Source organism: Phaenicophaeus curvirostris, chromosome Z (assembly GCF_032191515.1).
Source record: "Phaenicophaeus curvirostris isolate KB17595 chromosome Z, BPBGC_Pcur_1.0, whole genome shotgun sequence".
Lineage (NCBI taxonomy): Eukaryota > Metazoa > Chordata > Aves > Cuculiformes > Cuculidae > Phaenicophaeus > Phaenicophaeus curvirostris.
In genome coordinates, this window is record NC_091431.1 from 22,841,695 (window position 1) to 22,861,446 (window position 19,752).

Below are 19,752 nucleotides of genomic sequence, written 5' to 3' on the forward strand. Positions count from 1 at the left end.
GTCTGTTGTTGCTGTTGTTATCATGTGGACATTGTGTGAATACAGTGAGAATTTCCCGGAACACATTGGACCAGCATAGGTTGTGTATAAACAGGCCCTGATGGTCTGTGCTGTTAAGGCAAAATAAAACCATATAAGGAAGAAGGACTAACAGCTGAGAAGAAGGATAAGATGGAGAACACTCATTACTTCACTGGAGATCACTAATAAAATAATAACAAGAGAACTTTGGACATGCTCAGGCAAACAATGATGATGTGGTACTGGGAGGGATGAATGTAAACAATTTCCCCAAAATAATTACAATATGTAATAGTTTTCCAAGAAATGTTAAAGAATATCCCTGGAGGTGTTCAAGGCCAGGCTGGATGGGGTCTTGGGCAGTTTGATCTAGGAGGAGGTGTCCCTGCCTATGGCAGGGGGGTTGGAACTAGATGATCTTTAAGGTCCCTTCCAAGCCAAACTATTCTATGATTCTATGATTCTATGATTCTATGATGCTATGATTCTATGATGCTATGATGCTATGATGCTATGATGCTATGATGCTATGATGCTATGATTCTATGAATATGTATCAGTTACCTGATTTAAGGAGACTGTAGTTGTGATATCAATGCATGTGATTTGGTAGAGATATCCTCCATGTGCCTGGATCTACAACAAAGCCATGTTCACTCTTCATCATTAGATACTAAGGAGTTTGATTCTGGCAACGATGTCACACACTGTAACTTAAAGCATGAAGAGCAGCAAGTCTTTAGTTTATGGAAGTTGACGGAGGAATACAACTTTAAAATATTTAACTATTCATGTGAGCAGGAGAAAATAAGCATGGACACCTGAAATCTTATGGAATTTAGGGATGTCTGGGATTGGCTGCTGCAAGGAGCAGACTGCAACAGCAAAGAGACATGACTTTTTGAAGGAGAGTCCTGGCTAGCAGTGTTCTTTCTGAGACAACAGGTTTGAGACACCTTGCTTCCAGTGGGCTGCTGTACCTGGCCATAGAGCCTTATGCAGCACAATGGCCTTGCCAGTTAGTGATCTACTGGTGCTAACACACAGAGGAGTGGACACCACACAGGCAAAGCTCTACGCAGATCGCAGATTACAGTCATCATGAACATTCACGTGCCTGCCATGCTACGACACAACAAAAAAGCAACACAGCTACATTCTGGTGTGCATTCAGGTGCAGGCTGTGGGGATGCAGGGAAGGCAGGGGCTGGTATGTTAGGGTTGCATGTAAAACCAAAGGAGGTAGAAGATCCTGAGGGCAGATGGAAGTGGAAGGATTACAGTAATATTCTGTGGGAATGATACTGAAAATGCTGGCAAATAAACTCTCTAAGACTCGTTTTGGAGTTTTAGAAAGCAAGCATCATTTACCAGGCCTGGTCAACATGCGGGAGATGTCCATCAATCACATGCAACAAGACAAAGGCTGGCTACAGAACTTATGTCCATATGGATAAACTTTTGCAGAAATGTTATGCATATTCTATTACTTTCCAAGAACTAATTTTAGTGTTGCTATCAACTTCACAACAGTCAAATCTCTTGCTAATTCAGAGCTAGCTCCAGCTCTCTCCCTGACCTTGCATTTGAAATAGGGAGAGTCTGCAAACAGCGGCAATTGAGCAAGAAGAGACATCTGTTCAGCACAGATAACATTTCACACAGACTTTATCATCTCCAAAGAATGAACAGTGCCTGGGAAAAGACTGTTTGAAAAAAACCCAACATCCTACCAGAGGGACATTCTAACTTTCAAAAAATACAATTACTTAGATGAAACTTAACTCTACTTTAGCTTAAACCAAAATATTCAACTTTCTAGTAGCAACTATTTGCATCAGAAAGAGCACACATGTTGCTCGAGTGTCACCCCTTGGCCTGAGTTACTGACAAGAGGTACATCACCTCCTGGTGACCGCCAAGCTGTGGAGTGTTATTGAGGAGGGGAAAAGCTGCCACCCATGACCGATGTCCCTCCTCCTGGTGCCTTGACCCTGCAACTGGCCAGGCCACCTCTGTGAAAAGCCTCTGGAGGCACCTGCACCCTACCTGTGTGTGAACCTCATAAGGTTAAACAAGACAAAGTGTGGGGTCCTACACCTAGGTTGAGGCAATCACCAGTTTCAATACAGGACAGGGGATGATGTGACTGAGAGCAGCCCTGCAGAGAAGGACTTGGGGCTGCTGGTCGATGAGAAACTCGATGTGAGCTGGCAATGTGTGCTCATAGCCCAGAAGGCCAAACATAACCTGGGCTGCATCAAAAGAAGCATGGCCAGCAGGTCGAGGGAGGTAATGCTATTCCTCTCTTGTGAGACATCACCTGGAGTACTGTGTCCAGTTCTTGAGTCCTCAAAATAAGAAGCCATATGGAGCTGTTGGAACGGGTCCAGAAGAAGGCTACAAAGATGATCAGATGGCTGGGGCCATAAGGACAGACTGAGAGAGTTTGGCTTGTTCAGCCCAGAGAAGGCTTCGAGGAGACATTATAGTGACCTTCCAGTACCTGAAGGGGGCTACAGGAAAGCCAGGGAGGGACTATCCACAAAAACTTGCAGTGGCAGGATATGATAAACAAGCATATGATATAGGAGAGAAGTTAGAAAGAACATAGAGAAGGGCCTAGCTCACTAGAATGCACACTGTTTGCTAGTAAAGGCTTTGAAGATCCTAGATGTTGACAAGGAAGGAGCTCGTTCACAGACATTCACTGATAAGGGAAAGCTGGAAAGTAAGCAAAAGCAGAAAGCTGGCTGCATCCTGCTCTGCGGTTCTGGAGCTCAACCAGGACAAGACTGCGCCTGTGCACAGATAGAGTTCAGGGACAATTCATGAGGAAGATGAAGGCTCCTTCATCCCTGAGATCCTTGGCCACGGCCACCAGAAGGCATTGCACAAGAACAGGACTGGAAAGATCCTTCTAGGACTAATTATAATACGAAGCAGGGAAGGTCATGAATATGTAGTAGGCATTTATTAATAGGCATGTATTTACACTGTAACTATCTGCTTGTGAGACCATATGGTGTGTGAGTTAGGAGGATGACCCCCTTGTGGATGACCCGGTGAATAAACACATACCTACTTTATAACCCTTAATTGAGTTATAGACTTTGATTCTGCAAAACAATTCGGCACCTGAGATGGGACACCCCTCTCTATTCGGCTGCAGGACCAGTGGGAAGTGGGACGTTCTAGGCGCCACTGGGCTATTTCTCCAGAGAATCTCCCATCCTCATCTCATCGCTGTGGGGAGAGAGACGGCTAATCAGTGGGCAGACAAGGTACGTAACTTAGGGATACAGATACCTGCAGGGGGGAGGCAGGAGATGAGTCTGTAAGCCGTGTATGGGATGCCACACGAGAAGTCGAGGAGATAGATTGCTCTTTCTGATCCCTGGAATTGTTGGGCCAAAAGACAGATAGTGAGGTGAGCTGGGGGGTTCCTACAGCTTGCCAAGACCCTGTAAGGTGTCAGAAGCTGAGGAAATTCTTCCTGCTGGAATAGCTGGAGAACTTTTTGGGGATAGCTATCATTGTATACATTTGTTGGCAGTATTTCGTCCCAGTACCATGTATATTTTAACATCACTAAGAGCTCATTTTAAGTTCAACCCATGGGACTTCAAGGGGATGATAAATGGGATTGGAGTAATAACTGTTGCATGTGTATATTTTAAGTGTTGCTTGTGCCCAATACCATGTGTGGTTTGGATATCCATGACATCCAAGTCTTATGAGGAGCAGCTCAGAGAGCTGGAGTTGTTTAGCCTGGAGAAGAGGAGGTTGAGGGGAGACCTTATTACTCTCTACAACTACCTGAAAGGAGGTTGTGGAGAGGAGGGAGCTGGTCTCTTCTCCCAAGTGACAGGGGACAGGACAAGAGGGAATGGCCTCAAGCTCCACCAGGGGAGGTTCAGGCTTGACATCAGGAAAAAATATTTCATGGGAAGGGTCATTGGGCACTGGAACAGGCTGCCCAGGGAGGTGGTTGAGTCACCTTTCCTGGAGGTGTTTAAAAGATGGGTGGATGAGGTGGTCAGGGACATGGTTTAGTGATTGATGGGAATGGTTGGACTCGATGATCCAGTGGGTCCTTTTCAACCTAGTGATTCTATGATTCTATGACATCGGAAATTGTGGATCCAATTTGACTGGTCATGACTAACACTGTGTGAGTTCAGCTGGCTCTGAAATGAATGGCTGTGTGTTTGAGACGCAGCATCGCTGCGAAGCAAGTGAGGAGTTCTGATTGTTGTGTGTTGTTAATTTGTTCTGTGCTCTGTGAATTGTCTAATGTATGATAGAGCGCTGGAGTTTGGCAGGAATTTAAAACTTTAGATACTAGTGGGGAGATAAGCAGGTGCACCGGGGTGGGCTCAAGCTGCTGACCTGTGCCACCAAGGAATTTCAAGTCCTATGCAGGTAAAACTAGACAGGATAGCTTGCTCACTCTGAAAAGTGAGGGAGCACTTTGCCACAGACAAAGCATTTGAAGCTTCAAACGTTTATAAGACTTACAAATTAGTTTTTATTAATCTTAGAAATACATCTCTGGGACGTTTCAATCTCCAATGTCCACTAAGCCAGCAAACAGGTAGATTTACCTGGGATCTGGGAATGAGAGGCTGCAGAAGTAAAATTTCAAAATAACTAGCAAGAAGGAAAAGAGAGAGAGAATTAAAAAAAATGGGAAAACCCAGCCTTGTGGCTGTGTTTGCGGGTGTCCTCCCTTCTTTTCCTTTCATGAATGTGAAGCTTGGTTTTTGTTTCTTCAGTTTCTTCACTGAGTCCGCGGGAGTTAACCGTGTTATCTTTGTAAGGAGATACTGGGTTATGAGCAATTCTGTTTGAATAAGAACAATGAGCAACCCAGCTATTATAGAGATTCCTAAACTGGCTTTATTAAAAGATGGGAGAAATGATCCTTAAAATTTTAAGAGTGCCAACTATTAATTTATCCAAAATTTGTTGTGTGATTATTTCTGCAGACAGTTTTATTGTGTATATTTGGGGAACAATATGTTCAGGTTTATGCACAGGTTATATGTGCATATATTATGTTTATCAGTAATGTAAGAAAGGTTGCATGACTGCCCAATTGGCAAAGACAAAACTTATTGTAATTTGGCAGAAAGTATGATCAGTAGTGGAAAAGAAAGTTTGAGAGGGAAAGACTGGGAAAGGGTTAAAAAACAGTGTAAAGAAAGGTTTTAGTGAAAACTGAGAAAGAAAGAGGTGAAACTAAGGAAAAGGCAAACTAAAGAAACTAAAAATGGAAAACAAAAAGAGCCCTCTGGGCTGTATATTAACATATTGGAAGGATGTTGTTTGGAACTGGGAGCACTGAAAACTACCAGTGAATAAACACATACCTACTTTATAACCCTTATCTGAGTTTAAGACTTCGATTCTGCAAAATAGATGAGAGGCAATGTGTATAAACTGGAGAGGTGCATGTTTAGGCTAGACATACGGAGGAGTTTCTTCATGAGAGTGGTGAGGCACAGGCACAGGTTGCCCAGGGAAGCTGTGGCTGCCCCATCCCTGAAGGTGTTCAAGGCCAGGTTGGATGGGGCCTTGGGCAGCTGGACCCAGGGGCATTGGAACAAGATAATCTTTAAGGTCCCTTCCAACCCAAACCATTCTATGATTCTTGAGTGATACACAGTGCAGACGTTCCAGTCTTTTGCTGCTGACACAGCAGGCACCTTGTACTGCAAGCCATGATGCTGACACCATCACTCATGCAGAAGAAAAGGGAGTAAATGGTACCGTGCGTTTACCTGCCATAGAATCTCAAATTATAAGCATTAAAAGAGATGGGTGGTTTCTTCTTACAACAAAAACATGCGCCTTTGTGCCCCATTCCAAACAAACACAGGGGCTGGAATCAGATGAGACCTTTAACATCTCCTCGCACCCAACCCACTCCACAGCCCCCTGGAGGGCGCTGCACAGGGCGCAGACCCGGCGGGGCGGGGCTGCCAGGTGGGGCTTCGCGGGGCCTAACGAGACGTAAGCGCGGGGAACGGGGCTTCCGCATAGGGGTGCGGTCTCGCGCCGGAAGGGGCGTGGCTTGGAGGGCGGAGCTTCGCGGGGGTGGGTGGGGCGGAAGCGTCGCGCTCAGGCCGCGGGTGACGCAGCGCGCCCGGAAGTGTCGCGAGGGGGTCCGGAAGCGGCGGGGAAGGGGCAGGGTTCGCGCTTCCGCGATCGGGCGGGTGCGTTGCTAGGCGGAGCCGCCCCGTGTGTTCCTACCTCGTTCCCCCCCCCCCCACCCCGACCTCCCCCCCAGCCTTTCGGAGCCATGTCGCTGTTCCAGTCCGCCTTGGACTTCCTGGCGGGGCCCGGCTCCCTGGGCGCCGCCAGCCGCGACCAGAACGATTTCGTGGGGCAGACGGTGGAGATGGGCGACATGAAGTTGCGCATCAGGCGGGTCATCGCCGAGGGTAAGGGCGGGCGGGACGGGTGGGGCCTCCCGGGGCCGAGGGCGCCCGTGGGTGAGCGCTCCGTGGCTCTTTCGGGAGGTTTAGAAGGAAAAGTGTCTTTTATCAGGCCTTGGCAGCCGGAGGGAGCGATCCCCATCCACCGTGCGCGGGACGAGAGCGGGGAGGGAAGGTGTTTCCTATTTACGTCCATTTTCCCAGAAATTTTATGCGTATTCTATTACTTTACAAGGTCTAATTTTAATGTTACTATCAATTTCACAGTAGTCAAAACTCTTGCTAATTCAGAGCTGGCTCCAGCTCTGCCTGACCTTGCCTTTGAGATAGGAAAACACTGCAAACAGAGGTGAGTACGGGAAACACATCTGTTCAGCACAAATCACGCTTCACAAGACATTATCTCCAAGAATGGAAAGCATCGGAAAAACACTGAACAGAAATATGCTATCAGAGGGACGTTCTGCCTAACTTTCAAGAAAATGCAATCACTGAAATAAAACTTTACGTTAGCTTAAATCAGAAGTATTCGGCTTCTTCATAATAGCAGCTGCTTGTGTCTGAGGCAGTGGGGTCGGCAGCTTTGTGCATCACAGGTGCCCGGAAGGGTGTGTTGCCTCCATGGCTGAGCTGTTTCAGGGCCATGGGTGCTCAGTCTGATGCCATGGGAGGCGTGTGGCAAGGACCGAGCGTAGGAGCAGTATTCACTGCTGTTCACCTGCTCTGGGAATGCCCATGGAGAGCCAGTGTGTTGTATGGGAACTTCGTCACTTGCTTTATGATTCATAGTACTTTGACCGTGTAACATAACTCTCAAAGGAGTTTATGATCCACTAAGGACCTCATTAAAATACCATGTCGTGTATCAATTTTTTTTTATTAAAATGACAGTGTATAATATTATGCCAAAGGTGCAAGTTCGCCTGTGCTATTTTGGGTTGTTTGAAGAACTGTGAAATGTAGGAAAACATGCTAACTTTAAACACAAATGTCAGGAAGCTGATCTCATTCTGTATATAGCCTTTGCTGCTGTGCAGGAATTAAATATATTGCCAGGGCATGTCCAGGCATTTTTCAGCTTCAGTGAATTTTTGGGTAGGCATCTTGGCACACCACTTGCTAGTCTGTTTTAAAATACTTACTGCTTTTGGTGTATGCAACTTAATTAGAAATGAGCAGAAAATGAGATCTTGTTGTGCTTTTAGCAGAGAAATTACTTTGTTTCTTAAAGTAGAAGAGATACTGAAACTTTGTCTCAAAAGACTGAAATGTGAATTTGTCCTTATTAATGCAGTTACATAATTCATTCGTGTTGTACAAGTGGTTGATGTTGTTTAGTTTAAATACTCTAAAGCTTTATTCAGAGCTCCTTTTCATTGAAGTTATTTTCTGTAGATGCTTCTTGTAATAATTTCTACTGAAGTAGTTTTATGAATAGGTTTATTGGATTATTTTTATTCCTGCATATTTTTTTGTGACCAGCATGGAGGAATAATTTGGTCATTCAAGAATTAACTACTGTAGTTACACTCATAAAAAATTGCTTGTGCCAGAATGATAGGAGATTGGTCTTCACCACTGTTCTGTTTTCTTAAGGGCAATTAAGTTGATACTTTAAAGACTTTTGGCATATGATGTCAGACAAAACTTGGCAGTTCTTTAGGTACATTTAAAACAATACTGAAGTCCTATTTTGCCATCAGCCTTTCCTCACAGCTTTGTTACAAAAGATCCATTCAGATTTGAGTGAAAGGTGAGTATTCAATATCATGTTGACTGCAAGGTGGTTGCTAAATGAACTGACTGGTGTTGCTGGTGCCGTGATGTTCCTTCATGCTGGGGTGGCCATGGGAGATTGCAGAGAACAAGGGAAAGAAAGAACACGAAGCTACATTTGGGTGGATCTGCTGTCTATTTCTTAGTTCTGATACAAGTATTTCACACTTTGCTTTGGCAGCAGCCTACTCTTTCCCAGGATCTGACACAGGCTTCCTAAAATGTCAGGGGAAAGATGCCAGGTTAGATGATTTAAAGCAAGTGAGGACATCTTTAAGTCTAGTGTTCTTGAGAATTTATCTGTAACCACTGCTTCATGTTCCACGTTTGTCTCAGTGTTATGGTTTTATTCCATGTTGTTTTCTCTGTATTTCACTAACTGATATACAGTCTAACCACTTCCTTTTGCTAGAAAGTAAGACTTTGTAGCAAACATAGCTGGGCTAAACCAACCCAAAGGGTATATTCAGTATAAATAGAATAAAAAGGTCCCAGCCTCTCCTGCTGTCTTCAGACCTGAATTTAGAATGTTTCTGTCTTTATCATATAATTTATTTTGTTGCTGAAATTGAATTAATTTTTGAGCTTTGAACCTGTGTTTGACACCTCCTGGTGCGTGTTTGCACAACTGTGGCTTATAGACATTCCCTTCTGTGCTGAAATACAGAGTCCTTCTGTGCCAAATTCACCACTAGAAAGGCAATTGGCACTTTCTGAATTTAGATTTAAAATCCGTGGTGAACTGTGTGTGATACACCAAAGCAGGCAGAAAGCCTTTTCTGTAAGATCATGCTTCTGCTTTCTTTATTGTTGGTGTGGATTAGTGTTACACAGTATCATATAGCAGCATAAGTTCAGTTGTTCTCCCACTCTGCAACTCTTTCCAGCTCTATAGCGTGCTGGTGTCTGTGTTGGTGCAAATTTTTGGGAAGTTGTGGCAGTCCAGTGTAGTTCCCAGTGGCTGGAAAAGGAGAAATGTAACTCCCATTTTTGAAAAAAGGAAGACCCTGGGAACTACAGGCTGGTCAGTCTCTTCCCTGTGCCTGGCACAATCATGGAGCGGATCTTTGGGAAACTGCTGAGGCACGTGGAAAATATGGAGGTGATTGGTGACAGCCAATGTGGCTTCACTAAGGGCAAATTGTGCTTGATTAATGTTGTGGCCTTCTATGGCAGGGTTACAGTGTTTGTGAATACCGGAAGAGCAACAAACATCATCTAACAAGCCTTGTGCAAAGTAGTTTAACACACTCCCGCACAACATTCTTATCTCTAAATTGGAGAGAAACATACTTGACAGATCAATCACTTGGTAGATAGGGATTGGCTGGGTGGTTGCGGTCAATGGCACGATGTCCAAGTGGAGACAGCTGATTAGTGGAATTCAACAGGGGTCTGTACTGGCACCAGTGATGTTTAATATCTTTGCAGAGACATAGATAGTGAGATTGAGGGCACCCTCTGCAAATCTGCTGGTGACACCAAGTGTGTGGTGTGGTTGACATGCTGGAGGGGAGGGATGCCATCAAGAGGGACCCTGACAGGCTTGAGAGGTGGGTCTGTGAAAACCTCATGAAGTTCAACAAGGCCAAGTGCAAGATCCTGCACCTAGGTTGAGGCAATTTCAAGCACAAATACAGGCTGGGTGGGGAACGTATTGAGGCAAGCCCTGAAGAGAAGGACTTGGGAGTGCTGGTGGACAAGAAGTTCAAAATGAACCTGCAATGTGCCCTTGCAGCCCAGAAAGGTAACCATATCCTGGGCTGCATCAAAAGAAGCGTGAACGGCAGGTCAAAGGAGGTGATTCTTTCCCTCTACTCCCCTCCTTTGAAACCTTGGCTGGAGTTCTGCATTCAGTTCTGGAATTCTACCACAGGAACGACACGGATCTACTAGAGCGAGGCCAGAGGAGGGCAGTGAAGATGGTCGGCAGGCTGAAGGACCTCCCCTGTGAGGGGAGACAGTTGAGATTGCACAGACTAGAGAAGAGAAGGCTCTGGGATGGCCTTATAGCAACCTTCTGGTACTTAAAGGAGCCTACAGAAAAGCTCAGAAGGGGCTTTTAATCGGGGAATGTAGTGATAGGAGAAAGGGTTAATGGTTTTAAGCCGAAAAAGGGTAAATTTAGATTAGACATTAGGAAGAATTTTTTTACTGTGATAGTGGTGAGGCACTGAAACAGGTTGTCCAGAGAAGTCATGAAGCCCCATTGCTGATATTGAAGGTCAGTTTAGATGAAGCTTTGAGCAGCCTGATCTAGTGGAAGGTGAGCCTCCCCATGCAGGAGGTTGGATCTAGATGGTCTATGGACTATGTTCTAACCCAAACTACTGTATGATTCTATGAAATATATATTTGGCCATGCTGTAAGCCTAGAAATTACCTGTGCAGTTTATGTCAATGTGTATCCCTGTTCATTTTGTAGAGGTGCTGTGCTAGTTGTAAGACTGGGCTACCTGCAAAAGTGGTAGGCTGTTTCAGGAAGCTGAGAGCAACTTGTGATGGAAAAGGAAATATGAGAAATTTCTTGATCTCCACCTGTATTGTAGAAACATTTGAACCTGATTGCCAGGCTATCACAGTGTTCATTGAGAGAAACTGCTGGTGCCATAGATAGTCAGTGAATTACAGAAATTCATTTCGCAGTTCTGTGGCAGAAAATAATCTGAGACCATTTTTTGAGAGCCGAATATAGGACTAGGAAATGCTTCAGCAGTGAAGAGCTTGTCTCAGGTCAAGAGCCTGGATGAGCATGTACATATATAGACACACTGATAACCTCTGTGGGGAAACACTAAGATGATTTTGCTGATACATAGAGCTTCAGAAAACTGACTTAAAATCACACACAGATATTTGTGTGAGTGGAAATAACAAGTGGAATTGCCCCAAATAAAACTGCATACTTTCTACACCCTTGGGAAGGAAATGAAAGCAGTCCTACTTTCATTTCCTCATTTGCTTCAGTTGGTCCTGCTTTACAGGTGTTTGTTCACAGAGGTGTGTTGATGTAAGGGTGTGACCTATAACTGGCATGTCTCTGCTGACTGTGAAATCCTTGGTGTAGTTATAGATAAACAGGTGAAAATGTTTTGTTTTGTTTTGTTAGTATGTATATTGCAGACTATATCGGTCAGAGTTCCTGTGTAAACTGTTATGGCAAAGAAGAAATTTTGCCAGTGAAATTGTCCCTGTTCAGGGTGTATTAAAACTGCTTTAATAGAGTAGCTGTACAAAGCAGCCAGCATCAAACCCTAAATGAAACTGCTTTTAATATTGAAGCAGTGGGACTAACTTTGCATTTTATGAAAGAATTGCTTTTGCCAATACTGAGTGTTTTTTTTAAAGAGTAGATTCACAACTTAGTGTATCTCCTTTGACATCCCAGAAAATCCATAGATTTAAATTTGTATACTAGAGAGTTGTGCTGACCTGAAGCCTCTAATTTTGTGAATTGTGGCATATATTTTCAAGATGCATCTTGCAGAATTAGAATAAATCAGAGAAATATTTATTACAATGAATGTAAAGACTTTCTTCTGTAGGGCCAGCAGTACTTTCATTGTGTAGAAAGCCTGTGGGACCTGTGTAGGACGAAGACATGAAGGCTGTAGCTCTGTGGTACAGTGACTGGTGTTCACTGGTATATAGGCATGCAACTCACTGGGACAAGTGGGCTCTAGAACCTGGGGCATGCCTTTGGATGCTAGTAGGGTACTGAGTGGGAAGAGCAGTCAGAAACCATGGTTTCCCAGGTTCCGTGGGAGGATGGCTCAGTTTATCTTGTTTGACCAGGTCTGTGAAATCCCTAAACAGAAGTCATAACGAATCGGCTGTCTCCATCCCCTGTCCTGCCAGTGCCCAAAATGCTGATTGTAATTGCTGATCAGGATACTTGCGCAGGGAGCTTTAGAAAAGCTAGGGGATCTTCCTGTTGTGGGAAGTACTAAACCTGATTTTACAGAATGAAGCAACATGAACGGATAAGCATTATACATGCATGAGTAATACATGGTGGAACTGAACTGCGGTCCTTGCTGTCTGTCATCTTTGATGTTCTCCTTAATACTTTAACTCTTCTATGATGCACTACTTACTTGTTCGCCCTGCAACTGAGATCTTGGTTTTGCTGTTTTTTTGTATAATTCCTCAAAGATACCAAAAGGAAAGGCTGTATTCAGGAGCCTGTCCTTTTTGTTTCATGTTGTGAAGGTTATGGACAAAGCAACAAGATGTGTGAACCCTACCAGCCAGGAGTCCTGAAGAACGCTGTGATGGTTAATTGCCATGTAAAACCTGAGTGCTTCTTAAAAAGCATTGTATTTGATTGAATTGCTAAGAGCAAGTACTGTGTTCCCTTCAGACTCATGTTAATATTTCTTATGCACTGAGAAGGTACTGGGTACTAATGTGAGGGACTCTGAATCTTTTTTTGAAAAGTGCCTTGTCAACATGTTTCTTATCTGTGGTGGTTTGTCTTTTGGTTATCCTATTTTCTTTGCCTTTTTATCAGTAAAATTCTGTAATTCACTGACATATTCTGTGTTTATTCTCCAAATATTTGCTAGAGAATATGGCTATGTAGTTAAATGAAAACAGAATTTGTATTAAGAGCAGAAAGACAAGTCATTGAAGTTTGTAATTTTGGCTGTTACTCCACTAGAGAAACTGCAGTAGGTGGAAAGCACTGCAGTCACACTGTTGGTGAAACCACAAGGATGATATTTCCAGAAGAAATGAAAGTGATACCGGGATCTTTAAAGGGGTGTAGAATTGTACTAATTATGAAGTTTTGATAGATTAATATAATTAGTGATTAAATAAACATATCAGAACTGCAACTTTTTTTCAGTGTTGTTTACTTTGTAGAAATTTGTACAGTGTTCTTGAGCAAATTGGTAGTATTTGATATGGGTATTCTGACAATAGGAGTTGGAAGGAAAACAGTGCTGTAGGGAATGAGAAATCGCTAGTAACAGCATCATCTTATTGGGCTTGCATGCTTCAGTGCTTGAGAACACCTTATGCTTTTAATAAGAACCCAAAAGCGTGGCAGTTATTTTAAAAGTATGAGGAGGTATATATTTAACATATTCTTTCTTGGTTATTGCTATTTTTATAGGAAGCCTAACAATGTAAAACCAATAAGTAATTTAATTAAAATCATTAGGTAATATTGACTATACAGAATCTTGCCTTTATAAGGACCTGCAGTTAAAAAAATTGCTTCATTGGAAGCCTGCATATGCAGGCTAATAAAATGCAATAAATTAACAAAGCTACTGTGTTTCTGGCACATGTAAGAGAGAGTATTTTAGCTCCAGTGTGTAGGTTACCCATACTATTGGCAATCCACTGAAAGACACGTATACATCTTACATAAATTTAGATGCTTTTCTGAATGTATTAGCCCTGTTAGATTAAAACAAATAATTTACCTGAATGTTGAAATTAAAACTGACTTAATGCACCTTCTTGTAGGTGGTTTTGCTTTTGTCTATGAAGCTCAAGATCTTGGAAGTGGCAAAGATTATGCTTTAAAGGTAAAACCAGTTTTCTTCACTATAGGTTTACATGGGTTTTTTTGCTTGATGCTTTAGCACAACAGTTAATTCTTGATATATACTACTGAACGAGTAATTTGGAAAAATCCAGAATGATAGTGATAAAGTGTGCTTACAGCAGTCATTTCTGTCCCTGTGCTTTGTAGTTGGATGCCAAAGATGGGAGTTGCTCTATTAAGTACTACTGCTGTTTGTCTTTGTTTGGTTTAGAAATTCATGATGTTGTGCCAAGCTTTTTATTGCATGGGTAAAAATAATGTTTCCTAGTTACCTGAAGTGGAGTACAGGAATATTTTCAGTCCTGAGACACAGATTTAGCCTAGTGGTTGGCCTGCTTTTGTACTTCCAGAGTAAACTTTGTAAATATTAAAAATAACACTCCATACTTCCATTCATTGATCAAACATTTAGCATGGAACCTCTCAGAGACACTCTTTGTGTTTCTAGTTTTCTAATCATGTAACAGCAGAAAAACTGAGGAGTTATGGAAAGGATAATGATTTACCTAGTTGTATGTTGCTGCAGTAAAAATCATGTTACTTGCTTTCACCAGAAAATGGCTTCTGAATAGTGTTAAGCACTAGTAACTACTAGGTCTGTTTTTTTCCTTTTCACGCTGTGAGAAACACTCATTCACTGATAAAATATTAAAAAGGACAAAGTCTTTGAAGCAAAGATAATAATATTTTTATTTTCCAATTCAGCACTGAATTGGATGCCCTTCTAAAAAAGGCATAAGATCCTACAAAAAACAGCGAGTATATATACTAGTTTTAAACAAAGAATATAAATCTCTTCAAGGTTGCTCATTATATTTTTGGCGTATTCAACCATGTCTGGAGACTCCTATCAAGTTATTGTTAGACAGCTAAGCATCATGTCTGGATATCGTCTACATATTATTTCTCGATACATGATAGATTTATATGGCAAGATAATTAAACATGCACACCAGCTGCAGCAAAACTTATCAACTAATTCCCACCATTCACCCCCTCTTACTTATTACATTTTTTGCTGAAGCCCATAGCTTTGCCCTAATTTACATAATATTGATTGTAATTTCTCATCTTGTTCTTCTTTCTTTCGGTCTCGTTTCTTCAACACCATAATTTTCTGGGCCGTCTCACTCTGGCCTGGGATTGTCATCCGTGGATTTATTGGCATGCTGGTTAGCTGCATTCCTTCGATTACACTGGAAATCAGTCTTATAGAACACGGTATGAGGCATGGTAAAAAGAGTAACCCAGCAAATGAACACAGTAAAAAGAAACCTACCTTTTTCCACCATGCTATCCCCAAGAGATTATCCCACCATCCAGAATCTAACATAGACTTCCATTTCTGCACTGGGACACGTGCAATTTTATATGTCCTCATGTCCTTCCTTGGTGAAACACATCCATTCTTATCCCTTAGGTCACCCTCCTTTTCCCAAGTTTCTTCCTACCCACAGTTGTATTTTCCCAAGTTACTAGTGGTTAAACTTCATGAGTCATAGCAATACCTATTTATGTGAGTGTGGTAATTAAGATTGGAAGCCCCTCTAATGTGCAGACATTGATGACATTTAGAACATTCATTTAGAGAACCTGGGGTACAACTGAAGGTGAGCACAACCCAAAGTAGGAGAGTCCAGGCAGCCATCACAAGCCAAGGTCTGGTATAGCATATATCTGCCACTCAACACCTATTGGGTTGCAGCCAACAGCAGAGTTTTAGATTCTTCTTGGCAGCAAATATAGAGGCTAATCCAGTCTTGCCCTTGGCTTAGTGCTTGTCATATGCCTGAAATCACCTTTCAGATTTTTCATAGGGCTGCCACTTTCAACACGCTCCGCAGTACCACCAGCCTCTGTTGTGGTAATTCAATTTACCCAGTCCTTTACTATATGCCTTACAATGAGAAACAACAACATGAGTAAATATCCTTACAGACTTCGCCAACCAATTTTGCTCATTTTCCTGAATTATTCTGACTTATCTCTTAAATCTCTTTCAAAGGATCGTCTCCTGGTTTCACAGTCCACTCTCTGGAAGGCAGGGCCACTGGTCCCTTCACTCTAGTGGCGTGAGTCCACTCTTTAGTCCTTATGGCTGCTTCCATTGTCAGAAGTACTAGGAAGGGTCCTTCCCATGTCAGGGCTAGAGTATTCTCCTTCCAGGATTTCACTAGGGCCCAGTCTCTCCAGGTTGTATCTTATGTAGGCTGAAATCCAGAGGAGCTGTTTGAGGTGGCAAACCACACTTTCTTAAATCTGTAAGAGATTGAGTTATTCCATGCAAATAGTCTCTAAGGTACATATCATTGATCTCAGGGATTGGTACACCCTCTTCTCTCCATAAGTATGGGAGACCGAACAACATTTCTTATGGAGACGTGCCCAGATCTTTCCTTGGTGCAGTTCTGATTCGTAATAAAGCCAAAGACAGGCACTTGGTCCATGGTAGCTTGGTCTCTATCGTTAGCTTGGTTATGTGTGTTTTGAGGGTTGCATTCGTCCTCTCAACTCTACCAGAGCTCTGAGGGTGCCAAGGAGTATGGAAATCCTTGGAAAGTATTTCCAAGGCTGCACATATCAGTTGCAGGGCCTTGGAGGTAAAATGTGTTCCCCTATCAGAGTCTGTTCTTTCTATCACTCCGTATCGGAAAACAGTTTGTTCTAATAAAACCTTTGCAAAATTAGAAGCAGTTGCTGTGGTAGCAGGAAAAGCTTTCACCCAATGAGTGAGGTGGTCTACTATTACTAGCAAATATTTCCGTCTTTGTACCTGTGGGAGTTCTGTGTAGTCCACTTGTATACTTTGAAATGGTCTAAGAGCTAATGCTCGTACCCTATTTGGACTTTTTCTCATCGCCTTTCTGTTAATTTTCTGACAGACCAGACAGTGATCTGTTATTTGTTTAGCTACTGTATGTACTCCCAAGCAGCCATACATTCTTAAAAACTGATCACACAGAGCTTGAGCTCCCCAGTGAGTTTCTGAATGTAGCCTAGATAATATTTCCCTGGTAACCGCTTTGTTTAACATTTGTCTCCCATCTGACAGGATGCACATACCTTCCTGGGCTTTTACGCATCCCATCTTTTGGAAAGACTTCTCCTCCTCTTCTGTAAATACTGGCAATTTGACTGATATTTCTTTACCAGGTATTAAAATTTGCATCCTGATAGCCCATCCTTCAAGTGCTGCTTCTTTTGCCTGTTCATCAGCTAGCCTATTACCTCTAGCTTCTAAAGCATTCCGCTTTTGATGTGCAGTTACATGTACTATTGCAATCTCTTCTGGCTTAGTTAGGGCATCCAGTAGCTCCAATATTAACTGTTCATGTACTAGTTCCTTTCCCCTGGAGGTAACCAATCCCCGTTCCTTCCATATTTTTCCGAAGGTATGGACGACTCCAAAGGCATATCTGGAATCTGTATATATTGTACCATTTTTCCCTTCTAATAATTCCAGAGCTTGTTTGAGGGCATATAGCTCACACGTTTGGGCTGACCAAACGTCAGGGAGTCTCCCTTTTTCTATTACATTATTCTGTATGCCATCTATTATTGCATACCCACTGTGACGTTTTCCATTTAGGCAGTGTGATGACCCATCTATAAAGACTCTCTCCCCTTCGGGTAAAGGTTTCTCTCTCAAATCCTCTCGCACTTTTGTCTGATATTCTGTGATGTCTAAACAGTTATGTTCAGGCATTTCTTCTGCAGTTTCTCCATATAGATACTGAGAGGGGTTGAGGCTTTTGTCTGTAGTTAGGACCAAATCATCTTCCTCCATTAGGATGGCTTCATATTTCAAAATTCTGGAGTCTGTCAGCCACCTACCAGACTTTTGACTCAAAATCGTTCTGACTACATGAGGGGTAGACACAATTAGTGCTCCTCCAAAGGTCAGCTTTCTACTTTCTTCTACCAGTAAGGCTGCGGCTGCTACTGCCTGTGCACAAGTTGTCCGGCCTCGTGAAACTGGATCTAGTAATTTGGACAGGTCGCTTTGCCCCCCCGTATCTGGGGTAACACACCATAAGCAATCCCATTCTCGACATTTAAATATAAATGAAACGGCTTTACCAAAGAGGGGAGGGACAGTGCTGGTGCCTGCATTAATTTTTGTTTTAACTCTTTAAATTGCTGTTGCTCCTCCCATGCCCACTCATACCTTTCAGTCTCCTTCTGTAATTTCTCATATAAAAACTTAACACGTTGACTAAAATTTTCAGTCCATAGTCTGCAATACCCCAGCAGACCTAAAAACTTTCTTATCTCCTTTTTGCTCTTTGGAAGGGTAAGTGCTATAATGCCAAATATTCGTTCCGGATTTATTCTCCTCTTCCCTTCACTAATCAGATGCCCCAAGTATCTTACTTCCTTTTCCACAAACTGTGACTTAGTTTTTGTTACTCGAAGACCCTTATTCCCTAGAAAGTTTAATAGCTGAATGGTGGCAGATCAAACTTGTGTTTCCTTTTCCCCTGATGCTAACAGATCATCTACATACTGGAGCAGTTTGATTCTGGGAGAAAGGGTAATTTCTTCAAGGACTTGTTCCAAGACCTGTCCGAAAAGGTTGGGGGATTCTGTGAATCCTTGGGGCAGAGTAGTCCAGCGAAACTGTTGCTTTCTCCATGTTGTGGGATTCTCCCATTCAAAAGCAAACAGATCTCGGCTTTCTAATGCCAAAGGGCAAGTCCAAAAGGCATCTTTAAGATCTACTACACTGAACCGTTTATGGTCATAGGGAATTTTACTTAACAGTGTGTAAGGATTGGGCACAACCAGGTGATGAGCTTGCACTATCTTGTTTAATTCCCTTAAATCCTGTACTAATCTCCAATTTCCATCTTTCTTTCTGACTGGTAAGATAGGGGTATTATAACAGGACATACATGGCTCCAAGAGGCCATCCTTCAATAGCCCTTCAATTACAGGTTGGAGTCCCTTTCTCCCTTCTAGTGATTTGGGGTATTGCTTTACACACACAGGCTGACTTTCCTTCCTTAATTCCACCTTCAAAGGGGGTATATTTAACCCTCCCCTGTTTCCCTCCGCAACCCAAACTATCCGGTCTATCTCTTCCTCATCTTGAATTGTTAATTTGAACAATTGAACTACCATTCTATTATCCTGTGGGACTATACTGATCTCTAATGAAATTTGCAAGTCTCTCCCTAGCAAATTCACTCCTGCCTCTGGTACCACTACTAAATCAGCCATAACTTCTCTGTCATTTCCTTGGACCATTACTTGTTCTACAACGGGAACTGGGAATCCTTCCCCTTTTATTCTGACTATATTAGTTGTAAGTCTTCCTATTTTACATCTATGTGGGATCTTTATAACACTTGTCCTTTCCACTCATGAGTCTACTAAAAATACGTATTCTTCTTTCTGGGTCCTAATTTTAAATTTATCAAGGGCTCAATATGATGGTTAGACCCCAGAAAATAGAGCCCCTGACACCCGTAGTCTTGAAAATGATCATCCTGCGCCATCATTTGGAATGCTCTGTTTTCTCTTTGTGTGCTGGGCACTCCCTCTTGAAATGTCCTTCTCTCCCGCAGTAATAACACTGTCTGGGGCCGACTGTCCAGCCGGGAGAGGCTTCTCTTTGCCCTGGTGTGGTCCTGGCCCCCCCATACCTTGATTTATAATGGGGCACTCGACCTTGGTCAGATAACCTTTCCTTCTTTTTCTCCACTTCCGGCTGTCTCTTTATCACCTCCTCAACAGTCGCTACCATCAACTTGGCTTTTGCCTTCTGCTTTTCGTCATCCCTACAGACATACACTTTCTGAGCCTCCCATAATAGTTCATTCAAATCTCGGTCATGCCAATCCTCCAGTTTTTTCAACTTCTTATATCTGGCCAAGCCTTTATCACAAAATTCACTTTTAACAGTTCCTGCCCTGCATCACCCCCAGGGTCTATTCCTGAGTATTG

At 42.8% G+C, this 19,752-nt stretch overlaps 1 protein-coding gene across 1 annotated transcript in view; it reads left to right on the top strand.

The window, feature by feature from the left end:
• The first annotated feature begins 6,312 nt into the window (after positions 1 to 6,312).
• GAK (cyclin G associated kinase) overlaps positions 6,313 to 19,752 on the top strand; it is a 73,691-nt gene continuing 60,251 nt past the window's right edge. Inside the window, exons 1-2 of the mRNA XM_069880664.1 lie at positions 6,313 to 6,470; positions 13,722 to 13,783. Coding sequence (XP_069736765.1) covers positions 6,329 to 6,470; positions 13,722 to 13,783 — 204 coding nt within the window. The 5' untranslated portion in view covers positions 6,313 to 6,328. The remainder of the gene's footprint in view (positions 6,471 to 13,721; positions 13,784 to 19,752) is intronic.